We start from the raw sequence: 21,584 nt of genomic DNA, 5'->3' as shown, positions 1-21,584 counted from the left end.
GGCATGAAGCATTCACATATAAAATTACAAGTCAGAATCTGTAATACCCAAATCTTTAGTGCTCAGCTCATACGGGACGTTCTACAGCAGTGCTTAGCTCTCGTTTTGTGAGTTTTCATCATTTGAAGGTACTTTGTTTCCTCTTTATTTCAGAAAAACTGAACTTGCAGTGTTTACTACCTGGCAGAGAAAATCCCAGATCCTGAAGATGACTTGAACAGTTCCGTGGACTGTAGTTTCACTGTCGGGAGACATCCCACTGAGCACATTCCTTGATAAAGTAGGTATTACCAGACAGATAAATCGAAGTTAACCTTGTGATGCTGCTGTTTGCTAGAGGGAGGCTTGTGACAGGCTGCAAACGGGCTGCTGAAGGCGGTACAGTTGGTAACTCCAGCCTTGGTTGCAACATGTACAGCCAAGGCCAGGCTTCCTGGGAAAGCTAGGGAACAAGGCAAAGAAATGCTTGCACGAATACAGACACATCATTTCTTTTCACATATCAGGATGGAATCTCCTCAACAAAGACAAACGATTAAAGCAAGATGTTCTAGCTGGATGGTGAAATGTGAACGTGAATGTGAAAAATTAAGCTCTTGTTACTAACGCATAAGCTTGTTTTTTAATAGCAAAGTTTTCCCAATTCTAAGGTCAGTCCTAAACAAACAGTTAAAAATAGACCAAAATTATAAGAAAGGTCTTTAAAATATAGCTATATTAACATTGATTAATACAGCCAGCTGTAAAGAACTCTGACATTGGCTAACTCTGCGGAACACTGTAGTTACAGTCTTCAATTCCATTTGTATACACACACAAAAAAAAATCCCCAAATCACTGACAAATAATCTACGGTCACCCTAACAGACAAAAAAAACCAAGATTCAACAAACAACATATTCCTAATTAAGAAAGTTTAAGTGGAAAGAATGGCATTTTTGATCAAAGTTTGGTTTAATTTTTAAGATAAGAGTCTAACTTACCACTTGGAACAGAAGAGCAAAAATACACTTTTTCATATGTACACTGGAATCTTGAGATCTTCAAAACCCCTAAAACCAAAATAAACCTTCATGTACCTGCAAACAGAAAGCTCAGAACCATAAGGGAAATATTTTCTTTATATAATAATTTTATATTGACAATGCATTCAAACAAAATTTCAAAACCACACTAAGGATTTTTTGCTTACTACATGATAACTGCAGTCCATCACCTGAATGGTAATCTCCAGTTAAGTGCAAAAATTTAAATCCAATATGGGCAATTACTTACATTTCATGGAGTGAAAGTTCCTCCTGTAATTCTGGTATATTTGTCCTGACAATCTGCATGAGATAAAGGACTATACCAATGCATGTCATACCCTTTTGTCAAAAAACAAGTCAAGATTCAATGTCCCCTTCTCTTAGATTCTGAGGCACATGTCAGAGGCAGATTAAATGTGCCTACATATTCCAAGCGCTCAAGATTACCTGTGGAGCATCTCTTGGGATGCATCACATCAATGTTCCTTGGTTTCTGCAACAATGTATTAAAGCTAAATCCATGATCAGACCCGCCATCCACGGAAGTTTTAAGTATATCCTAACATACGCGCAAGACTACAAAAAAATATTACAGAAATAAGATGAAGTAAACTTTTTCTTCCATTTTTAATACTCAGTCTTCACATATATAATTAAACAATAGAACATCTGATCAATGTGAGGACAAGAGTTCAATTTTTTTGGCTTTAACGTGTCGAAATATGTAGTTTAGACATCTAAAAAATATACTTGTCGACCACATGAATATCTTAATTTCAAACTGTCCTGAAGAATATTATATAAAGTTTTCACGTAGCAGCAGCACACACAACACCTCCCCCACAAAATACTTCACAGATTCTCCAGTTCTGCATACCTAACATAGCAGTAAAAATGGGTACAAAAACAACCTCTCAAAAATCTTTTTTGCAGGTCACTTTCGGCAGCAGCGTCCTTGGAGTGTCACAGCAAAACCAGCCTCCTACGAAGTCTTAGAATTCAGCTACTGTTTGACACCCGAGCCACAAAATCCAGGGCAGAAATCGTACCCTGCCACTGCCATCCTCAGTCACACCAGCACGCAGCCAGCTGCATTTCACTGAACTGCTTAAGATAATTAAGCTTTTAAATTTAATGTAACTGAAAGCTATTTAATTAGATAAGCACAGCGTGGATAATAGCTTAATACACAACCATGAAGACTGGCTATATCAATGTATGCCTGAGGAAAAACCCCAGGTACGATCCTGCTGTCAGAAAGCAGAGCAGATCCCAGATTCCAAGGACAGTCAGTTCAGAGTGAAGATGACGCATCCTGTTTGTTGCTATATTAAAAAAAAGCCAAACCCAAAACAACCTAAAAAAAAAATCAAAGCCAGGGGGGTTCCAGTGTTCTGACACTGCCTCTAGTGCTCAGTTCTGAAGACTTGTAAGGAAAAAAAGCACAAGGAACACAAAATTAGAGTGCCAAGAACTCATTCATGTCACTCGTGTTATACTATAGCCCCAAACTATTGCTTGTAGTAAGTGAAAACTCAAGAGATCACCAGTGTCTACGCTCTGAACTCTCCAGTTTAGTGGCAAGAAGTCAGATTTACTTTTTTTTTTTGCAAACTGAACCGTTCTAGCAGCCCAGCATATAGTGTTCAACTGTATTAAGGTTTTCAAAATAAGTCAGGCTTTTCAAAACTCAGATTATTCTTGCTTGAACTCTTACCCTACTAGAAAGCATGATGAAAATGAGACAAAGACACATTAAATCTACAGATGCAAACAGCATGTGCAAATACGCAACAGACCGATGAATGGGAGTTTGAGAAAAAGAAACTGCATTTAAAAGCACTTTAAAGATGTACATTCTTGTATTTATTACATGTAAGAAACTAGTAAGAAATCGAGAGAGGTCAAAGGCAGACCTACTTGCAGACTACTCTATATAGAAAACAAATTCTCTAGCTCAGAGCAAACACAGCCAGAGCATTGTGGTCCGTTTCCAGGGAGCGCTACAAAGGCTGTTTGGTTTCGGCACATCTTTGGAAAATTCAGTGGGGAAAAAAAAATAAAAATTGTATCTCCCTTGTTTTTAGACAGCTGTTACAGTTTAGCCCCACAGTCAGTAGGAAAAGCTGATAGCGTAGCTGTACCTAAAGCTCCCACTCCCTCTTCCTGCCCATACTCCCAGGAAGCACGAGAACCTTTTTGAACAGCTTGAAAGTTGTTTGTTTTTTTTTTGTTTTTTTTTTTAACCAAAGCCAGTTCTGCTCGCTTTTACATGGGAAGCGGGAAGAAGGAACAACCCTGGCTCCAATCAATCCTGGTGAAAAACAAACTAAACTTCTTAAAGCTGCAGGTTGACAAACGATTGCTATTTATCTACAGGAGGCACCCAGACAGAGCAGAGCACCACTCTACTGGAACAGCCAGTAACCTTCCTCGCATTTCAGCTGTCAGGGTATTTACACAGTACCCTCAGGTGGCTGTGAAGAGGACAAAAATTCATATTCTAAGCAGTGATTTTTAGAAGAGACAACAGCAAAGAAGATGGTGAGATCTTCCATGGCAATTATCAGTGTACAGATCACCTAACTATCCCTACACGTAATGATTCTCAGCCACTGTAAGTGAAGCATTAAGCATAACATCATTAAAACTAGTTAGAAATGCCACGTATTCAGAATTCGATAAACTTAAGACAAAGAACTATGCTAACAAAGATATGCAGTCACAGTCCTACAACCATATTTCACCCTGGGCCGACACCAAGCAGCGAACCAAGTTTAAGCTGGCATTCTGGATTATACAAAACCTATGTAAGAAAATGAATTTTTCTCCCTTCTACAAAATGCTGATTGCATTTGCCTCTACACATCTACAGTTTATCCACATTCCTCTGTGTAAATTCTGCATCATGTTCTTACAAATAAGTTCTCCCTCTTCCTGCTTCCAGACCAAATTAATACAGCATATTCCTTGCCAAGGTATTTGAGATTAATGGGGGTTTTTTTATATAACTAAAACTTAGTTCTTCAGAAAATTTAATCTCTTAGAAAGTGACTTACTCCTACTTCCCCTCTGATCCTCAGCTTGGGGCTACATGCTGCCTGTAAGATGAAGAACTCCTTGGCCTCCTCTCCCTCTCCAAATGGATGTCACCTCCTATTGTTTCCAGTAGTAAATGAGGCCACATTGCAGCAGGAAAAGTAAGGACCTGATCTAGTGCAATGAGATCCAGGAGGACACTGAAGGTGACATCGCCTTTGTTGTTCCAGTCCTTTCTATGGGCAATGATATCTCAGCCTGAATGAAATACATAAAAGTACAAATCACCAGAATCACTGGTTATTTTTTTTTTTTTTAATCTCTACAAACAAGGACTATCTTTGAAAATTTTATTGTATAGTCACAGAAAACTATTTCTGCATTGGAAAAAATCCATAGTTTTCAGAATGCAAATTTCACTTCTGTGCAACCAATATGGATTCATTACAAAGCTTAAACCACCAGCTTATTTCTAAATTCTGCAGGCAACTTGTCTTTACAAATCACAAGCAAGCTAATACTGAGGAGCTCTACAAAAGAAATTCTCTTGGTGCTTCCAAAATTCTGTCACTAACTGAATACATAGATCAAAGAAAACCCACCTGCCAGATTCAAGAGTCTGAAGACTGATCAAATAAATCCTTAAATAGACTGTTAACTTTCTGAAAGCCTTCTGGTTGAATTTTTGCACATTGCAATCAGGGTCAGGAAAACTTGTCATAAAGTTATTACAGCTACATACAGATGAAGCTTTCTAAGAGCACAACTAAACATAGAATAGCACATCTTTAAAGCATATTAGTTCTGAGGGGGATGAAGTGTCACAACAACAGAAGTACACATGAAAAAAACTAAATCAGTTAATGATTTTTATTAAATTTCAGTGTTTCATAAAATAAATATGGTATATAATATCAAACAGTGAGAAATAAAGCACAAGCATGAAAAGCATGGTAACAAAAGTTACACTCATGACAGTGTTTAATACTTAGCACTTTAGAAACCATAAAGCCTTTAATTATTTACAAGCAGCAAACTATCTAACATAATTTACAAAGTTGCAGCAGCCTAGTCAAGGAGTAATGGAAGGGGGAAAAAAAATTGAGAGACTGCAATGGAAGACCTTCACTTTGCTCTGTCTAGTTAGCACTTTATTATTATGTACCCTATTTTCCCCTTATGTACACAACTAACTTCCATTATTTTCAAAGCTTAATAATGACACTGTATTGTATTTTAGAGCTCAGTTTGTCTCTAGGATGGTGTAGTGCCTTCTGCACTCAAGAGATACATATTCAAGTATATACTTCAAATAAAAGTAAACATGTGCAAACCAAAGTTATAAGCCTACATGACCTGCAAGTAGTAGTGTCAAGCCGCACGTAGCGGGCGCAAGTTAGCGGATTAAATTGGGTAATAGCTACAGAAACCTACTCAGAAGTGTAGTCCGGACCAAAAATGAGAAATGGGAGTGTTAAAAAAAAAATATAAAATTGAACTGAATTGCAAATATACCCTGTTACCACAGACAAAAACTTAATCTGCTGAAACAAAGACTTTTAAGGTCATAACTCAAGATTTAATATTTCAACATGAAAAGAAATCCAAGCCATTCGACTTATTTGGGATTCTGAAACAAATGCAAATGTCTGTTTAAAAATTGCTTTTAAATGAGAAAAACAAATCGATATATATCACCCAAAATAAAAACATAACACACTCTTCATTTTAGAGCATGCTGCTCGTTCAGAATAAAGACAGGACAAAGGAAGTAGAATTACATTTCATGATGTAATAAAAACATTAAAATTTGTGATCATTAAGTGCACCATTGTACAGGAGTAGCGTGCTCAGAGTGGAAATGTTCTATACCTACCAGAATCCATCTTTAACAAAGCAAACAAATCTTTAGGACACTACCTGAAACTGAAATCAGTAATAACTGTGCTCCATTCAGCTTGACTTAAGTTTCAGTCAGGCACATTCCAGCTATAGTAGTAGCACCTGTATGCCTCTTCACGATTGTATTCCAGAGATCTTTAAATTTGCGAACAATTATTTTTTTAAAAAAAAAGACTGGCTTTTGCAATCCTTGCAATGCTTATCCTAAACAGATACTGCAAGTAAACTCTGTTCTGAGCAGCACATGTTGGGGCTTTTTTCAGAAATCTGAGAGCTGGACTTACGTTGGCAGTAGATACAGTACAACAATTTGATGTATTAAACAGTTCCTCAAAAAAGTCTGAAAGGAAGATTTCCCTAAAGACTGTTTAAAAAACCAAACCAAACCAAACCCAACCCAAAACACTTCACCCAAGATCTGTTCAATCCTTCTACTGAAGTTCAGAGCTTGCCACCTTCAAGAATGACAGGAAAGAGGAGGGAATGAGGTGGAGAGGAAACAGAACTCAATTATTCCCAATTTGTACCGATGAAAAGCTTCAAGTAAAAGGAAATCCACTTGTTAACGATCTTGCTACATGCACAGTCCCTCATCAGTTGAAAGCCACAGTAGTTAGCATTGGGTGTAACAGCAGATTTATTCATAAAAAACACTGGCAATGTTCCTTCATTCTTAACTTGCATCCACGGTTTCTGTTTAGAAGCTTCTTAAAAAGTGTTTATGGTTCTGCACATTTCATACCAAACTGCAGGAAAATGGTAAACGTGTCTTCTTTCGATGCAACCCCATTCAGCAATCTTCTCCCCAAGAACTCAGTGTCATTTACGAGTCTGAGTCTTCTTTGGCACTGCAGGTCGCTTGGCTTGCCACAAGTGGTTATGAATAGTAAGAGCATCCACACTGACAGACATGGTTTTGGCTGGGATCACGTTAAACTGTTTTCTGTCCGAACTGTACTTATAAAGTTTGTCAATCATTTTCTTGGTGATGCTCTTTGGCCCTGTTCCAGTCAGCTTGTAGATTTCTTCAGTGTCAGGATAGTAGCAGTAAAGTGCTCTGAACTGGCAGCCAGCATCACGGAACAAGATAATGTAGTGGTTGGCATCACATTTTTCTAGTTCCTGCATTAAAAATAAACAGACACACTTAGATTGTTCACAGTGAAAATGTCCATGTTATGCCAAGCTTTAAGCTTTCACATATAGCTGATTAAGTGTTTGAAGTTTTTGGAACATGATTTTCAGTTTTTATAAACTCACAAATTCAACTCTAAATGCAGGATCGTGTTTTCCACAAGTCCACACAGTCAAGGGAAGTAAAGGATTCTCAATACAGGTACATTTTAGGAAAATTTGCTACAATGTGGGATTACAAAATGAGTATTACAGATACATTTTAATTTAAGTGCATTACTGATCTTGTATTTTAATGTTTACCTCTAATATTGAATTCTTATGTGGTTCATTCACTTTTCCAGCAAGGCAGCAATGAGATATAGCATTGTGAATAATAGGTTTGTTTGATTTGCTGCTGGGTTCCTTAAATAATTTTGGACCTAAAGAAGATAAACAAGTAAAAATTATTTGCGCTATATTTACAAACATTAAGAATGTCATTCATCAAAATGACAACCCCTCCTCAAATATTTTTCTACAATAACAAACTTTTAGAGAGATTAGATCAAAATACACCTGACGACTTCTCAAAAAAACCCAAAAGTGTCACATCAAATATACGGCAGCTTTTTATGACCTGATATTCATGACAAATGCTCAAAGTAAAACAAAATAGTCACCTGTGTATTCTGCCACTGAAGCAATAGAAGATGCTGTCGAAGCGTTCTCCCAATCTCTTTCTGTGTTTCTGCTAGGATTTCTGCTCAGTATTGGTAAGGACTCCATTGATTCAACTCTTTGGGGTGGGGGGGAAGAATAAAAAAAAATAATAAAAATTATATGCCAAGATTTGGGGTTTTCCCCCCTCCAATCTTAAGTAAATTCACCAGTTGCTGGCTCGGAATGGAATAGGCTATTGTCCCTTTTCCTCCCCCAGAACAGTCAGATTCTTCCTGCTAGATTATCAAAGCAAAAATCTATTGTTCCTTTGGAAGACAACAAAACCAAATTGTAAGTTTGTACAGAACATCAGAGTTGGCAGCCACATAAAACAGAAGATGTGTTCACTAATTACTGTTGTGCCTCTATGCCAGCAAACTGAAGCAGGAAACACTAAACCCCAACACTATTTCATAACATATTAAAATATCAAAAAATTGAAATTAAGGCTATCACTCTACCTCTGAGACGGCGTGCCACCAGAGTGCACACTTTCAGGTTCAGTTGTTGCTGCCGAGGCCAAAGACAGACTGGAACCAGACTGAGCACTGCTCAAATTATCAGCTACAAAGCAAAAGAGAAAATGTGAAACACGTTTTGTTAAAGCAGATTTGCAGACTCTGTAAAAGCAAACAAAATTCTTACGTGTGGAAGAACACTTTGTCCCTGAATCACTGTAAGATTCTTCACGATGGACTGACTTGGGCCTCGGTTTTTTGGGCTTTGATTTGGGCTTTCCAAGCCCTTGCTCCTCCAAAATTTGCTGTTGTTTTTTCCTTAGATATTCTTGTTTGATAAGTTCTCTTCGAGCCTTCTCTTCCTCTTTCCGTATTCGGTCCTCCTCAGCTTTGCGACTGAAAAGCAAATATAACATTATATTCAACATACAATAGTTTTCCTCATCTTAAAGATAAAAAGTATTCTTTTCCACATATTACCGAGCTTCATCTCTTTTTTGCTCAACTTCAGCCTCCAGCTGCTGTTTCCGAATCCGAGCTTCCTCAGCTTTGCGCTGCTGTTTCAAAAGGAACGCTGCACGTTTTTTTGCGAGCTCATCTTCTGCTTTCTGCTCATCCTGCAAAATTCATAGGGGTAAAGAGTTTTAAAGACTAGAAGAATATATATTAAGCTGGACATCACAAGATTGCTGAGGATTCCAGGAAAACGTAAGCTATTACTTTCGGAAATCTTTACATTTTTAGAATTGATGAATGTAGATCAGAACTGTATTGAAGAGACAGTTTTAGTTTTCCCTTAAGACTGTGGGGAGAAAAAAACCCAACCAAACAGTCCCATCTTACTCTGGACTTGTTTTTAAGTATGCTTAATCACCACAAAACCTTCCAGAAGCGCAAAGAACGCAACTGTCACACGGGCTAGGATGGACAGCACAAATAACCCCAGCATAACAATAAATTTTGAGTCAGCCAATATTAATCACACTACATAAAACCAGAAGTTAAATTCACGGGGACTGAGACAGCCTAGCCCAACTTCCTTGAGAAAGAAATTAAAAAAGAAAGTATTGTCACGTCAGCACATTTGAGATATTTACAACATTCATTGCTAAGCACAAGTTAAGATACTAAATGTTCCAATAGCAGTTCTGAACTTCACTAGAAGGTGTAGATACACTATTTAAAAACCATCCAACCTCACAATATAAGAAATATCACTGTACTAAATAAATCAAACAGCTTAACAATAACCTTTTCCTCAAGGCAGAGTTAGATGCAAAATGAGAGAAATTACTTAAATTTAATACATTTTCATCATGAGCCCTATACACTACCATTACAAGACAAAAATGAAAGCTGCATGAAAAACATTAATTTCTTCCAACATTGCATTGAAGCATCTCATTTCTCACTAGCATCTACAGCCATAGAGCTAAATTCTCCATTACAGCCCTTGACTTTTGGCCTGTGAGGCTGCTCAAAAATCAGAGAAATCTGGGCGCAAATGCAAAAAACCCCCCAGTTCAGACTCTCAGCTCCCCACCAAGTTTCCAAACCTGTTCAGCAGGCTTCTACTAGATACATGCACCCTGTCATAATTTTTTCCTTCAGTTGATACAGGTTCATAGAATGCTGGGTATCAGAATGGTAAATTCTTCCCTTTCATTCTGTGATTCTTTTGTGCTAAGTACTTACAACATATTTGTATGTCAGTTTCTCAGACAGAAAAAAAACTAAGGGAAAGAAGAAAAGCAAGGTTAACCCTGGTTCCAAGTAAAGTTAACAAGTACCAGGATTCCTTACATCAAGCCAAAAACTTTTCTACACAAGCAATCCTTTTCCAACAGAGTTTTTTAAAGTCCTAATATTGCAACCAGAATGTTCTGTGTTCCATCAGAAGTCTGAAGAATGAAGTGGACAAAATCAGTTCTAACGCTGGGAAAATACGCAACATTAACCAAATATAGAAAGATATCATATTTACCTTGAAGAAAAAACCCACACCAGACTTCTGATCACCTTCACTAATTATATCCGTAGACCTATCCCGGTTTTCAAGTTCTCCTTCATCTGGAGCTTTTAAGTCAGACAAGTCTACTTCAATGAGATTGGCCTTGCTTCTCAGTGGCTCATCCACTGGGACATTCTCTTTTCCTGAGCCATCAGATGAATTTAGCCCTGTTTCCTTGAAGGTGTTATTCACCTCCTTGCTCATTTCAGAAATAATATTTGCATCTTTGGAGGTGGAGAGAACAAGTGCCCTTTGATTGCTCTCATCGTGAAGTCTGTAGGTATCAAAGAAACACTTTTCTTGAGAACCGTTTCCAGAATCAGGACTACCTTCCAAGCCGATTTCCGTTGGTGTTTTTGCCAAGCTATTGGATGGAAATGGTCTTAAATGTGGTAAGGTTTCTAGACTTTGTGTCGGGGTTTTAACACGTGCTGAATTTTGTTGTCTGTCTTTAGTGACTTTCAGATCAGCTGGTCTTCCTGATCGAGAACTCCTTCCTTGACCAAACCGAGGTGGTTTACGAAGACTGTTCATTCCAGTTGGAGATAAGGGCTCAACAAAGTGAATCGATGGTTTTACCTTTTGGTCCTGAGAGTTATTTCTGGCTCCTGGCGATGGCACTGATGGAGATTTCATAAGTAGTTCCTGTTGCTGAGAAATCTTTAATATAGCCTGCTGAAGTGTACTGATTGTTTCATTTAGTTTTTCGATAGAAAGATCACATTCATTTATATCCACTTCTGTAACACTGTCATCCAGGAGGGCAACAGAAATAATTTTACTTTTTTCCAAATCATGTAAAGCAGCAGAGTCTTTCTGTTTATGTTGCTCCGCAAAAGCTAGGCTTTCTTGCATTTTTACTTTTGCTACTTCTTGAGAATCATTAAGCATTTCTTCTCTCTCCTCCTCTTTCACAAGAAACTCCTCAGATTTGGAACCCAAAGAAACTTCATCTAAGTCTTCACCATTGTGCCGACAATATTCTTTTCCAAAATGTTCTGGCTTGAGAGGCTGTGGAACGTCAGGAGATTTCCCTTTTTTAACCACATGCAAGAAAGCTGCCTTGCCCAATTTTAGTCGCTGCCTCGCTGATAAGGCTTCCATCTTCTTCTTCTGAGCTTCTATTGCCCTTCGTTTCTCTTCCAACTGCATGTGAAGCTGCACCAATTCAGAAGCTAAAAGATTAACATTATCTTTATTTTGTCTGTTGGGGCTTTGTTCTCGCTTTTGTTTCCATGTGGTTAGTGGTGCCGGGCAGCTTTCTGATCCATCTGGCGTGGTCTTCTGTGAACTACTCGTGCTGGACTTCGTTTCATAACTGTTAAGTCTCTGAAGCTTTCGTTCTGCGAAATTAGTCATTCGGACACTCCCACTAGCCATCGACACACTGCTGACTTGAGAAATTGTACTCAAACATGGGCTGGAGCGTCCACTAGCATCATCCTTATCTTCGTGTTCTTTGACCTTCATATCTTCTTGCAATTTTGCAGATTCTTCCTCGCCAATGTACTTAGCGACTATAGGATGGTCATCTATGACTACTAAATCCTGTTCAGTGTCTTCTATGTCTAAGAGATCTGAATCAGAGTCCTGTCTCACCATAGTCCATGTAGTATCTGTAACATGCAAATTGAGACTTCTCACATAACTTGCATTGACTTTACTTGCTATGTCATCATCTGATTTAGCAGCATGAAGAAAAAACCCTCCAGTAGATAGCTCCTGAGTGGAAGGATCTAAACTGCTACTAGCCAAAGGTCTGGAAGCTTCTAAGCTGGCTTCCGCCAGTGCCACTGAATCTGCAGCACTAGGATCTGCAACTGGAGTGAAATCAGAACTAGAAATTGGAGTAAAAGTCCTACTGAGGTCATGCTCACCATGACTGCTATTTGTTTTCTTGCGGATCAAAGGCAAGTGTCCTTCATTTAATCTCTTGGTTATAAAACTCCTTTGTTTCCCTTCCCCGCATTCATCCTCTTTATTGATTATCTGTTTTTCCTTTGCTGGTTTTAGAATGGCAGGCATTAAAGGCTCCAAGTAAAAACTCTCTGGTTTGCTTTCTGAAGTCTCGCTATTTGTTTTTGGAGACCACGCAGTTGCAACTACGCTGGGCACCCTGGCTGATGCATTCTGCAATTCAAGATCATCACGGTTTGACCTTTCTTCAGATCTGATTATTGCAATAAGCTCTTCATCTTCATCCTCAATTTCAACATTGTTCAGCAAGCTCTTCCCGTTAGTTTTCACTGATGGAGGATGGGGCTGGTTTTTTGGAGTTACATTAACAATGTTTGATGCAAGACTGTCTTTGCTGATCGATCTAGCCAGACTAATGCTATCACCAGACCCAGGGTCTACATCACTACTGGCAGAATGATGAAGAGCAAATGGTGTTGGCTGAGACAAAGGCCTAGAAAAGATAAGAACAATCTACTGACACTTCAGCACAAAAACTTACAATTTGTTCCACTAAGGACCCATGATATAGACAGCTAAAATTTTTGCTTCATTTGAAAAATGTATCCTGCATCAAAAGTGACCAGCAATACTACATAGCAACTTCAGATATTTCAGTTTTCAACACTGCTTACTGAAAATAATTTTTAAAGTATCTTCAATTGCAACCCTAAAATCAATCATCTCTGAAAATGTACGTTAGAAAAACACAAAATTAAGCAACTTCTCAGTCCAGTTCCGATGAAGTGATACCACATTACTACAATGAAGTTGTCACAGTGTCCTTTCACTAAACAGTATTGTAATACTTCAATGCCTCTGTTACCTGGGTTTCCTCTCTGGCCATGCAAGAACTGAACCTCGTGGCTGCCCATCAACACGAGTCAGAGAATTAGAACGATGCCGATGACCTGAAATGTTTTTTTAAATTGTTAACAGTTTAGAAATTGTCTTTAAACTAGTACTTTTACCTTATTTAATAGCAAACACCATAAACTTTCACCAAGAGATGGCAGCAGAAAACAGATTTGTTGAAATACTAACAAGACAGTCTAAGCCTGAAAATATACAGTGAGAAGTGACCACATAAGCATATCTGATTTCTGAATTTTCAAACATGAGACCATTCAATTTGCTTTTCCTGTCAGCCCCCCAACTTTAAAAAAAAAAAAGTCCTTACTGCATGTTGTTAGAGTCTAAGCATTTGGAATATTTGGCTGGCACCTCAGCTGACAACAGAAAAGAAATTCTGAGCATCTCTGGGTAACTATAAAACCTAAATTTTCAGTAATTAAAAAAACATTTAGGCAAAATATGTCAAGTACGAGAGTGTATTTGTCAGTCTAGATTACTATCTTACTTCCTAGGACTTTTGCTAGTCTTACAAACATTTGACAAGTGGCTTTTTCCTTTCTTTCCATAGAACTGACATTAGTCTTAACTTCTTGCATTTGAGATTCTGAGAAATTTTGTGAAAGAAAAAATATTAACAATTCAGTAACTTTCTTAAAAGATCTTTAAAATATTTTAATGCAAACAAGGATGGATTTACTCAAACTCAACACGCTTACCACTTAGCCAACTGCAGCTGCAGTTTAATTCAATTTTAGATCAATCACATATATGAACTTATATTTTTATTCATTACTGTATTAACATTGATGGTCATTGCCTGTTGAAATGCAAATTTGAAGCAGACTTACCAGGGCTGTCTTCTCCCTGTAAAGATTTTTGTTGCTTTTGTCTCAAAGGGAGCAGTGGATGAGAAGGGCTAAAGGCAGGGCTCCCTCCTTTGCCGCTAATTCAGAAAAGCAAAAATTCATTACTACAAACATCTTTTTTCTATGAGAGAAATCCTGTAGTTTCAAAGTTACACTGCTGATAGTTACTCCTCTTTAAAACACAATAACATGTTAATTTTAAAGAAGCTAATTAAAGAGAGGAAAAGGTTTTCACATGTAACAATACAAAAGTAAACCTACTACCTGAAACCAAACTGTTTAGGTTGCTAAACAACAGCAGATTTAAAATGTAGCTTACGTAAATAGTACAGAGATAAAGTAAAGGCTGAAATAAATTTGATGGTAACCAGTAAGTTAAGTCAGCTGAAAAGCCTTGTCACTAACCTTCTTGTACATTAAATCCTATTTGTTTTCATATCACCAGTTATAGAATACAGCTAGTAAAGATGAGCTGCTTGAACAGGTTTCACATTTCTTTGTTTGTTGGTTTGGGGGTTTTTTTGAGTTTTTGGTGTTTGGTTTTTTTTTTCCCCCCTCGAAATAGAAGTTATTTCATCCAATGGTGACATTTACTGGTAGGTCTTACTGGCATTTGCCAAATGAAGGTCAACCATAACAGTGCAAAGTGTTTCTCTGAACTTGAGAATTAAGAATATTTTAGAGACTGACTGTACACAACCGAAATGCACTCAGTTTGCAGTGAAATCGGAACATTTAGCAGCAGAAATGCCTAGGTTACCCAAAAGGAAGCATAAATTCAAGATTAGTCTAAATAACACAAAGACAAGACTTACAGGTAGTCAGACTCCTCAGGGTGCAGGTAGTATCTACTGCAAGTTTCGGGGCCTGTCTGAGCAGAGGGCTGCACGTCTGCTGGATTTGTACTAGCAGGGCTAGCCATGAAACTGCGCTTAGTTGCATTGGAAATAGGAACCGGTGGACGACTGCTCTTCTGCTGCAACACTGTTTTAACTGTGCATATATTTATAATGTTAACACAACTGATACTAGCCATTAAAATAACAAAACAGAACAGGAAGCTTTCAGGTTGCAGTACATTAAGATGGAAGTTTTAGGACGCAACCCTAAAATGGAACCTTAAGTGCTAGTCTTTATTTAAAATACGTATCTTATGGTGACCTTAATGGAAAGAAAGTTACAAGTAAATATTTAGTGGTTTTAGGGGAAAAAAAACTACTTCTCTCATTCAAAAAATTAGAACTAAATTGGATCTAGCACTAACTTTCCTTTCATTTTTACTGCTTTCAAAGTTTCCTAGGCAAGCAGAAAGTCTGGGTAGAAACAAAACTCCAAAGGAAACACTGCTGTGCAAGAGTTTCACTGTAATGCAAGTCTCCTTTAAATAACATGCTAACACTTATCAAAAATTGAAAACTTACCATCTTTTATTTCCTGAATATCTCTTGGTTGTACGAAGTCTGGTTTGACATTCTCAAACCACCAGAAGAGTTCCGCAATGAATACCATGACATTAGGCTAAAACGGAAAAAAAAAAGCAAAATCACACCTCACAGTAACAAAACACTTATGATTTACCCAAGTTTTCTTTAAAAATATATCCTTCATTATGTTTCTTACCTTTAAAACCAAAGGGGCATATAACATGTCCTCCAACGTGAGGTAAAAACATTTGTTTAGATATTCATTTGAGAATTCTCTCAGAAGTTGAATATTATAGAGGCTGTCTGCAATTGATGTTACCTCCTTCAAACAAATATCTAGAAAGGTGAGAAAGATGAGTAAGTTGCAACACTATTCCAATGTACTAACCTTCCATCCACAACTAACAAAACCACTACATACAGGAACTTCACGGACTGCTTATACACCATCATTTAATAATTATTGGCTACCAGTGACATTTCTCTACTGTCAAATACCAGAGGGACAAGAAAAGGAGGAAGAAAGCCACAGACAAAACAGTATCAATTCTGCATTCATTTTATAATCCATATAGGATTCTGTCTTATCACAGCGACAGAAAAAGTAAGGCTACAAAGAACACACACAGTGACAGAATGCAAAAGCAATTAAAACCAGACATCTTGATTTGCAAATAATAAAAGGTTACTCCTAGGATTCACAGTGCTGGTTCCTTCTGAAAACATTTAGGAGCTCTGCAAGGTACAGCATATCTGAGATTTTAAAAACCAATACAAAATGTTGATTTGTAGAAGTTAAATGCAATGAGGACACTGAATTATAAAGAAAAACATTTTCTGGGAAAGAACACTCTTGTTTGCAATGCTGAAGAGTGACAATTGCTGAAGACTGGGAGAAACTGTTTTAAAATCTAGACTTTAAAATGTCAAATTATGTACTTCTACAGAAGAACACGAGAATTATCAGCTAACAGCAGCAGACATGCATTCCTTTTTTATGGTCTATTCAAACCAAGCTCAGTTATTTGAATACAGAAAACTATCATCTAGATTTATAAAAGAAAGGATCACTTTGCAGTGCATGATATACAGAGTGTTCTAAATACAGTAAGTAAAAAACCAAAGTCAAAGGCAGGTTACTTTTTAAATACACTGATGAAGATTCCACACATGACCTGATTAACTTGCTGTAGTCCACTGCCCATTAGATGTGTTCAATTTTTATTTAGTAATGTACTTCTAGTTCAACATTCAAAGATTGGAAAGGAAAAAAAAATTTTTAGAAGCCTTTATTACATACCATCTAGTTTCATTTGCTCTGGACAATAATAGTGTATCACAGCAAGAAGAGCAGCACCATCACTACCATCCTTCATCAAATCTTCAAGCAAAGGAAAGTAAGGTAATTGTCTGCTTGAAAGATGGTCTCTTCGGTAACGTACCTAAAAAAAGAATACCAGTGTTTGTGTCATATGATGCTAAAAAAAAAAAAGGTTAAAAAAAAGGAATTTTTGTTAAGCACTGAAAACTCTTTACGGTGGATCCTTTATAGCATTCTGCTCTAAGTCAAAACCAATTTACAAGGTTATACTTTTCTCTCAATGGAAGCCAATTCTGAAGAATACAGTGCTTCACTTTTAATCATTCTCCTTATATCTGGAAGCAATCCGTGCTGTTGAATTCCTAGCTTCATTCACACCTTTTAACTTATTACAAGCAATTTAAGTCAAAATCCTTCCACACAGGATGCATGAATGCAGTAGATCCAAAGAAAGAGATACAGATAAACTACGTGAAAACACTTAAAGCTTGGGAAAAACAAAACAAAACACAGCAAAAAAATAATTCAGATGAGCTAGTGATTTCTCATACGTTACCTACATCCACAGACTTGCTATCATGTCCGCAGACAAAGTTCTCTCAGACTCAGAACACTGTATGTGTGGCAAGCCAGTACACAATACTAATGTCATGCAAGAGAAAAAAACCATGGACTTTTCCAAAAATAGTCAGTGAGGAACAAGTAGGTCCTTAAAATCAATGGCAAAACTCTCTGTGATTTCACTACGGATCAGTATCAAACTCTTCTGCAAACCACCCCCCTGGCCCTCATGTAATTTGGAGCATAACTGAAAAGGAGCTAAAGCCAGTCAACTGAAGAACAAATCTTGGCATTGCTTCTTGCAATTTTTGCAAGAGAAGTTTTAGTGCTGATATTTACTAAGCAGCCACATGCTAGCTAGACTAGAAGGCTGTATCTAAGCTTGAGCAGCAAAGCAACTGGGCGAGTGAAAGAACAAGACGCTACAGAGCCTAGCAGAAATACCTTTCAATACTGAAAAAGAGATTCCTTTTACACTTCAGTGCATCAACAACACTTATCATTTAACAAACTATCTTGACTGATATACCGGCCTAACATGCAGATATACAGAGAAAGTATTTAATCATCGGAGGAAAGTTGGATTTTACCAACGGTATCGTATACTTTCCAAGAAAACCTGGGAAGATTCTACACAAACACACACATACTCGTATGTGTCTATTTAGGATGGCACAGGCTGAGAAAAAAATCTGTTCAAAGGAATGAAGATCACTTATTTTATATATATATAATATAGATATAATAAGAACCAGTTTTGTTTGTTTATTTTGCACAAATATAAATATCTTATGTTACGTTTCCCAGGCAAAGGCAAGTAACTCTAAAAGCTATCTCTATATGCTAATGCTATTTTTCCTATCCTTTTACCAGGTGCAAATTATTTTTTTCCCCAGCCTGGAGCACTCCACAAATATGTAATGGAATGTGAATCATACTGTACCACACGAGCATATTCCACTGGTTCCAGCATGCAGTGCGATATGGCATGCATCAGATCAGGCTTACACAAAAAGAAATAGTGAGATATACGATGGTGATTATTCAAACAAGAAACAAATCAAATGCATTAGCAACATCCATTATGCACTGGAAATGTTGTCATCAAGTCTGATAGAATAAGTACGCACACCAAGGTGAACTGGTTAGCTTAAAAGGTTCATCATTTATCCACTTAGTCAAGTTAAGTATATTAAAGACAAACTTTAGAAATTTCTTTCTAAATTGAATTACTCCTGTATTTAAACTAGATACAAATATTCCATTTTCAATAGGCTTAAACAGAATTTAAACTGACTACAGTCAATACTGAACTAAAATCTGTGAGAATTACTTTTTTATGTTAGCTTTGGTGAAAAAAACCACAAATTTATCAAAGAGGGTTTTTTTATTTAATCCCTATTCTTTTGCTCAACTATTATTCTCTTTCCCATTCAAGTCTTTCATACTGAAAATTCTGGATTCTTTCTTATATTTTAACCCAAGTTTTGTGGTTTGTTCCCCTCTGCCCATGCATACAAGTAACAACTTTTGTATGCATTAAAGTGCAGAAATGGGTGCTACTGAAGTAGATAACTCCACATTTAAAAAACTCAAACAAATCACACAAAACCCCAAGTAGTACAGAAGTGACACAGCGTGACAACTACTATGCAGACTTCAAAATCTGTCAGTAAACCAGTACAACTTAAGTGGTCCTAGACTAGCAATGAGTATTTTACTCTTCCCTTTACCACCAACTTGTGCAACAATATCCTGCAAGTCAATTCCCTTCCTGTAGTTTCTTCTGCTCTCACCCAGTTGTCTCTAAACAAAACGTAAACCTACCCAACTTCCTCGAAAGGCTATCAAATGTATGCCTCAAATACAGATGAGATGTTTAAGCACACTAGAACGCAAGTGATAAGCACTATGTCAATACTTCACTACACACTGGCACAGGTCATTAAACGAGGCTGGAACACAGGGCGCTCTCACAGGTTTTATTAGCCTGCTGGTCCCCACTCAGTTTCCTTTATTTCACATAAATAAAGTTTATACTGCGGTCCACACATTTGGTTCAAACAAATAAAGGAGGCAGAGGGGTGCAACTGAGCTCTCTGTGGAAAGGCAGAGATTGTGGGGACACCTGACCACCCCCTTGCTCCCGCCTTTTCCAACTGCACTGCTCTCTGGAATTTGCAACTGAGATAACAGCTCTCATCTTCACAGAGAGAAAATGAAAACCACCAAATCCAGCAAGTGCAGGAGAAAGGGTATCAAGGCTAAGGAAAGCAAAGGAACAAAGAAATATTTCTGCAAGTTGAAACAAAGCCAGGAAACTCAGCCAAAAGAAAGCAGACTTGTATACTACAAGTACAATTTCATTTTTTTTTTTTTTATAGAGTGTGGAACTGATATTCCATTCTCACACTCCACCATAAAGAAAGTATTTTGTTCTTATATGTAAACTGTCTTTCCTCCCATTATGCCAGCTTTAGTCTCATTAATTTAGCATACAATTCCAGCAGCTGTCATAACGGGTCCAAACTGGTTTGTCAAATCTTCTAACCCCATCTCAATGAATAATGATGTTCTGGTTTTGACAGATTTACAAACCTGCACAAGAGCAGGTGCAAAAACAGTGCAAGAGCATTATTTAATGAACTACTGCAAACATGTGACTATCTTACCTATGGATTCAAAGATTAAATAACCGTTTAAACCGACCAGCTTTTATATCACCTTAGTGCTGTGATCAATTGCCTACTTACAACAAAAATAGTAAATGCAACCATTTCAACTGTTGTTAATTTTCTAGTTTTTTGCTGCTACTCCATATCCCTCACTCCTGCACTGTGGAAACAATTTTGAAATGCTGTGAAGTGTTTATGCTATATGCTGTACAGTATGCAAAAGTCATGTTATGGAAACAAAGCCTGATGACCCAAAAGCTTGCACAGGTGTTTTTTTTCAAAGATCATCTAAGGAGCATTGTAATGGAAGCAAACACTCTGAAGAAATTTAAAGAGCCATGATTCTGTGGTGGATGACAACTGGTGGAAAAGTAGTTCACTTACAGGTACTAATTTCCAATACCATTTGGAAGGAGACTGCTCAGGAAGCAAGGAACGGAATGTAGGAATAGGAAAGGAACATCAGCAATGCAAGTTAAAAGCAGTAATAATTAAATGCACTTCAGCAATAAACACTTTCATATTTTAGAGGGCTTGTATCTTAAAAATTTAGGTTTTAAAATATTAAAATGTGACCCAGAAGTCAATAGAGAGTCAAATAGTTAAAGGGATCCTTCAAGACCACTCATCAACTTGCAAATTATTATTTTACATAAAATATTATGGATAGTATATTATTTTGCATAAAAAGCATATAAAAAGTCTTGCCACCAATATGAAAGTTAAACGGTTGTGCCTTGTTCACATGTCACTTATCTCTTTTGCACAGCAATGCCAATTTGAGAAAAGTACACAGCAGCTTTTCTTAAGGCTTCGTTACATCAGAAGTTGGGAGCTCAGATAGCCAATATACATTATATTTGAGAAAGATCTGCTTTACATTCTCCAGAAATGAAAGTGTACTATATTTTTCAATATTAGTGCATTGTGATATAATTTCAAGGGGAAAAAGTGGAAAAAAAACTACAAACACACACATAACAATTGAATGCCAAGAGTACGCTTACTAGATGTAACTTGAATAAGCCTCTGAATTACATCAGACAATTAACCCATGCAAAATGAATACGCCAAGAGCTTTCAAAATATATAATATGTATTTTGTGCTGTGAAAGCTGAGTCATATTTACTCATGTAAAGTTGATACAAGTTATTTTAAGTTGAAACAAGTTGGTTTAGTCCAACTGAAACTTAAAGTCAGAAGATACCAGTGGGCTTGAAAGTAAGGAAGGGCACTGATAAGACACAAAAATCACATGCACAAAATCTCAGAGTTTCAAGCACTGGATGCCTCACATTTCTCTGACAAAAAAATTACTGGAGATATTTATATTTAAATCTATTAATCATCAAGACACAAAAATCACAACTGAAGACAAATCTGTTTTACCTTTTGGTGCCCTGGACTTTCCATTAGCTGCTGTTTTAATTTAATCTCTTTCTCCGTTATCTCTCTCATTTTAAGGTTCACCTAAAAGGGCACAGCACAGAAAGGATATTCAAATACATCCAAATACATGTTTCCCCAAGTCAAGTTTTCTTCTTCCTCCCCTTACTTAGTGGTCAATCCATTCTACAAACATAAAACCTTCATAGAATCATGTTACAACAGTTTAAGACCAACTTTTTCATTAGCAGTAGCTACAATCACA

General features: G+C 37.2%; 1 protein-coding gene across 5 annotated transcripts in view; it reads right to left on the bottom strand.

Annotated features, from left to right (window-relative positions):
• Positions 1-4,923: 4,923 nt before the first annotated feature.
• CAMSAP1 (calmodulin regulated spectrin associated protein 1) overlaps positions 4,924-21,584 on the bottom strand; it is a 28,689-nt gene continuing 12,028 nt past the window's right edge. For 2 of the 5 annotated variants that reach the window (XM_056351570.1, XM_056351567.1), the window contains exons 5-20: positions 21,323-21,403; positions 20,317-20,349; positions 18,201-18,260; positions 16,676-16,817; positions 15,572-15,711; positions 15,373-15,469; positions 14,767-14,944; positions 13,934-14,028; positions 13,057-13,141; positions 10,248-12,684; positions 8,744-8,880; positions 8,451-8,659; positions 8,267-8,369; positions 7,766-7,881; positions 7,407-7,525; positions 4,924-7,091 (exon numbers count right to left, since the gene is read on the bottom strand). In XM_056351570.1, coding sequence (XP_056207545.1) covers positions 6,789-7,091; positions 7,407-7,525; positions 7,766-7,881; positions 8,267-8,369; positions 8,451-8,659; positions 8,744-8,880; positions 10,248-12,684; positions 13,057-13,141; positions 13,934-14,028; positions 14,767-14,944; positions 15,373-15,469; positions 15,572-15,711; positions 16,676-16,817; positions 18,201-18,260; positions 20,317-20,349; positions 21,323-21,403 — 4,335 coding nt within the window. In that variant the 3' untranslated portion in view covers positions 4,924-6,788. The remainder of the gene's footprint in view (positions 7,092-7,406; positions 7,526-7,765; positions 7,882-8,266; positions 8,370-8,450; positions 8,660-8,743; positions 8,881-10,247; positions 12,685-13,056; positions 13,142-13,933; positions 14,029-14,766; positions 14,945-15,372; positions 15,470-15,571; positions 15,712-16,675; positions 16,818-18,200; positions 18,261-20,316; positions 20,350-21,322; positions 21,404-21,584) is intronic. The other 3 variants (XM_056351569.1, XM_056351568.1, XM_056351572.1) reach the window with 3 other exon arrangements.

Source organism: Falco biarmicus, chromosome 9 (assembly GCF_023638135.1).
Source record: "Falco biarmicus isolate bFalBia1 chromosome 9, bFalBia1.pri, whole genome shotgun sequence".
NCBI lineage: Eukaryota > Metazoa > Chordata > Aves > Falconiformes > Falconidae > Falco > Falco biarmicus.
The sequence above is the reverse complement of the archived record's forward strand: the minus strand, read 5'-3'. Positions and strand labels throughout refer to the sequence as shown.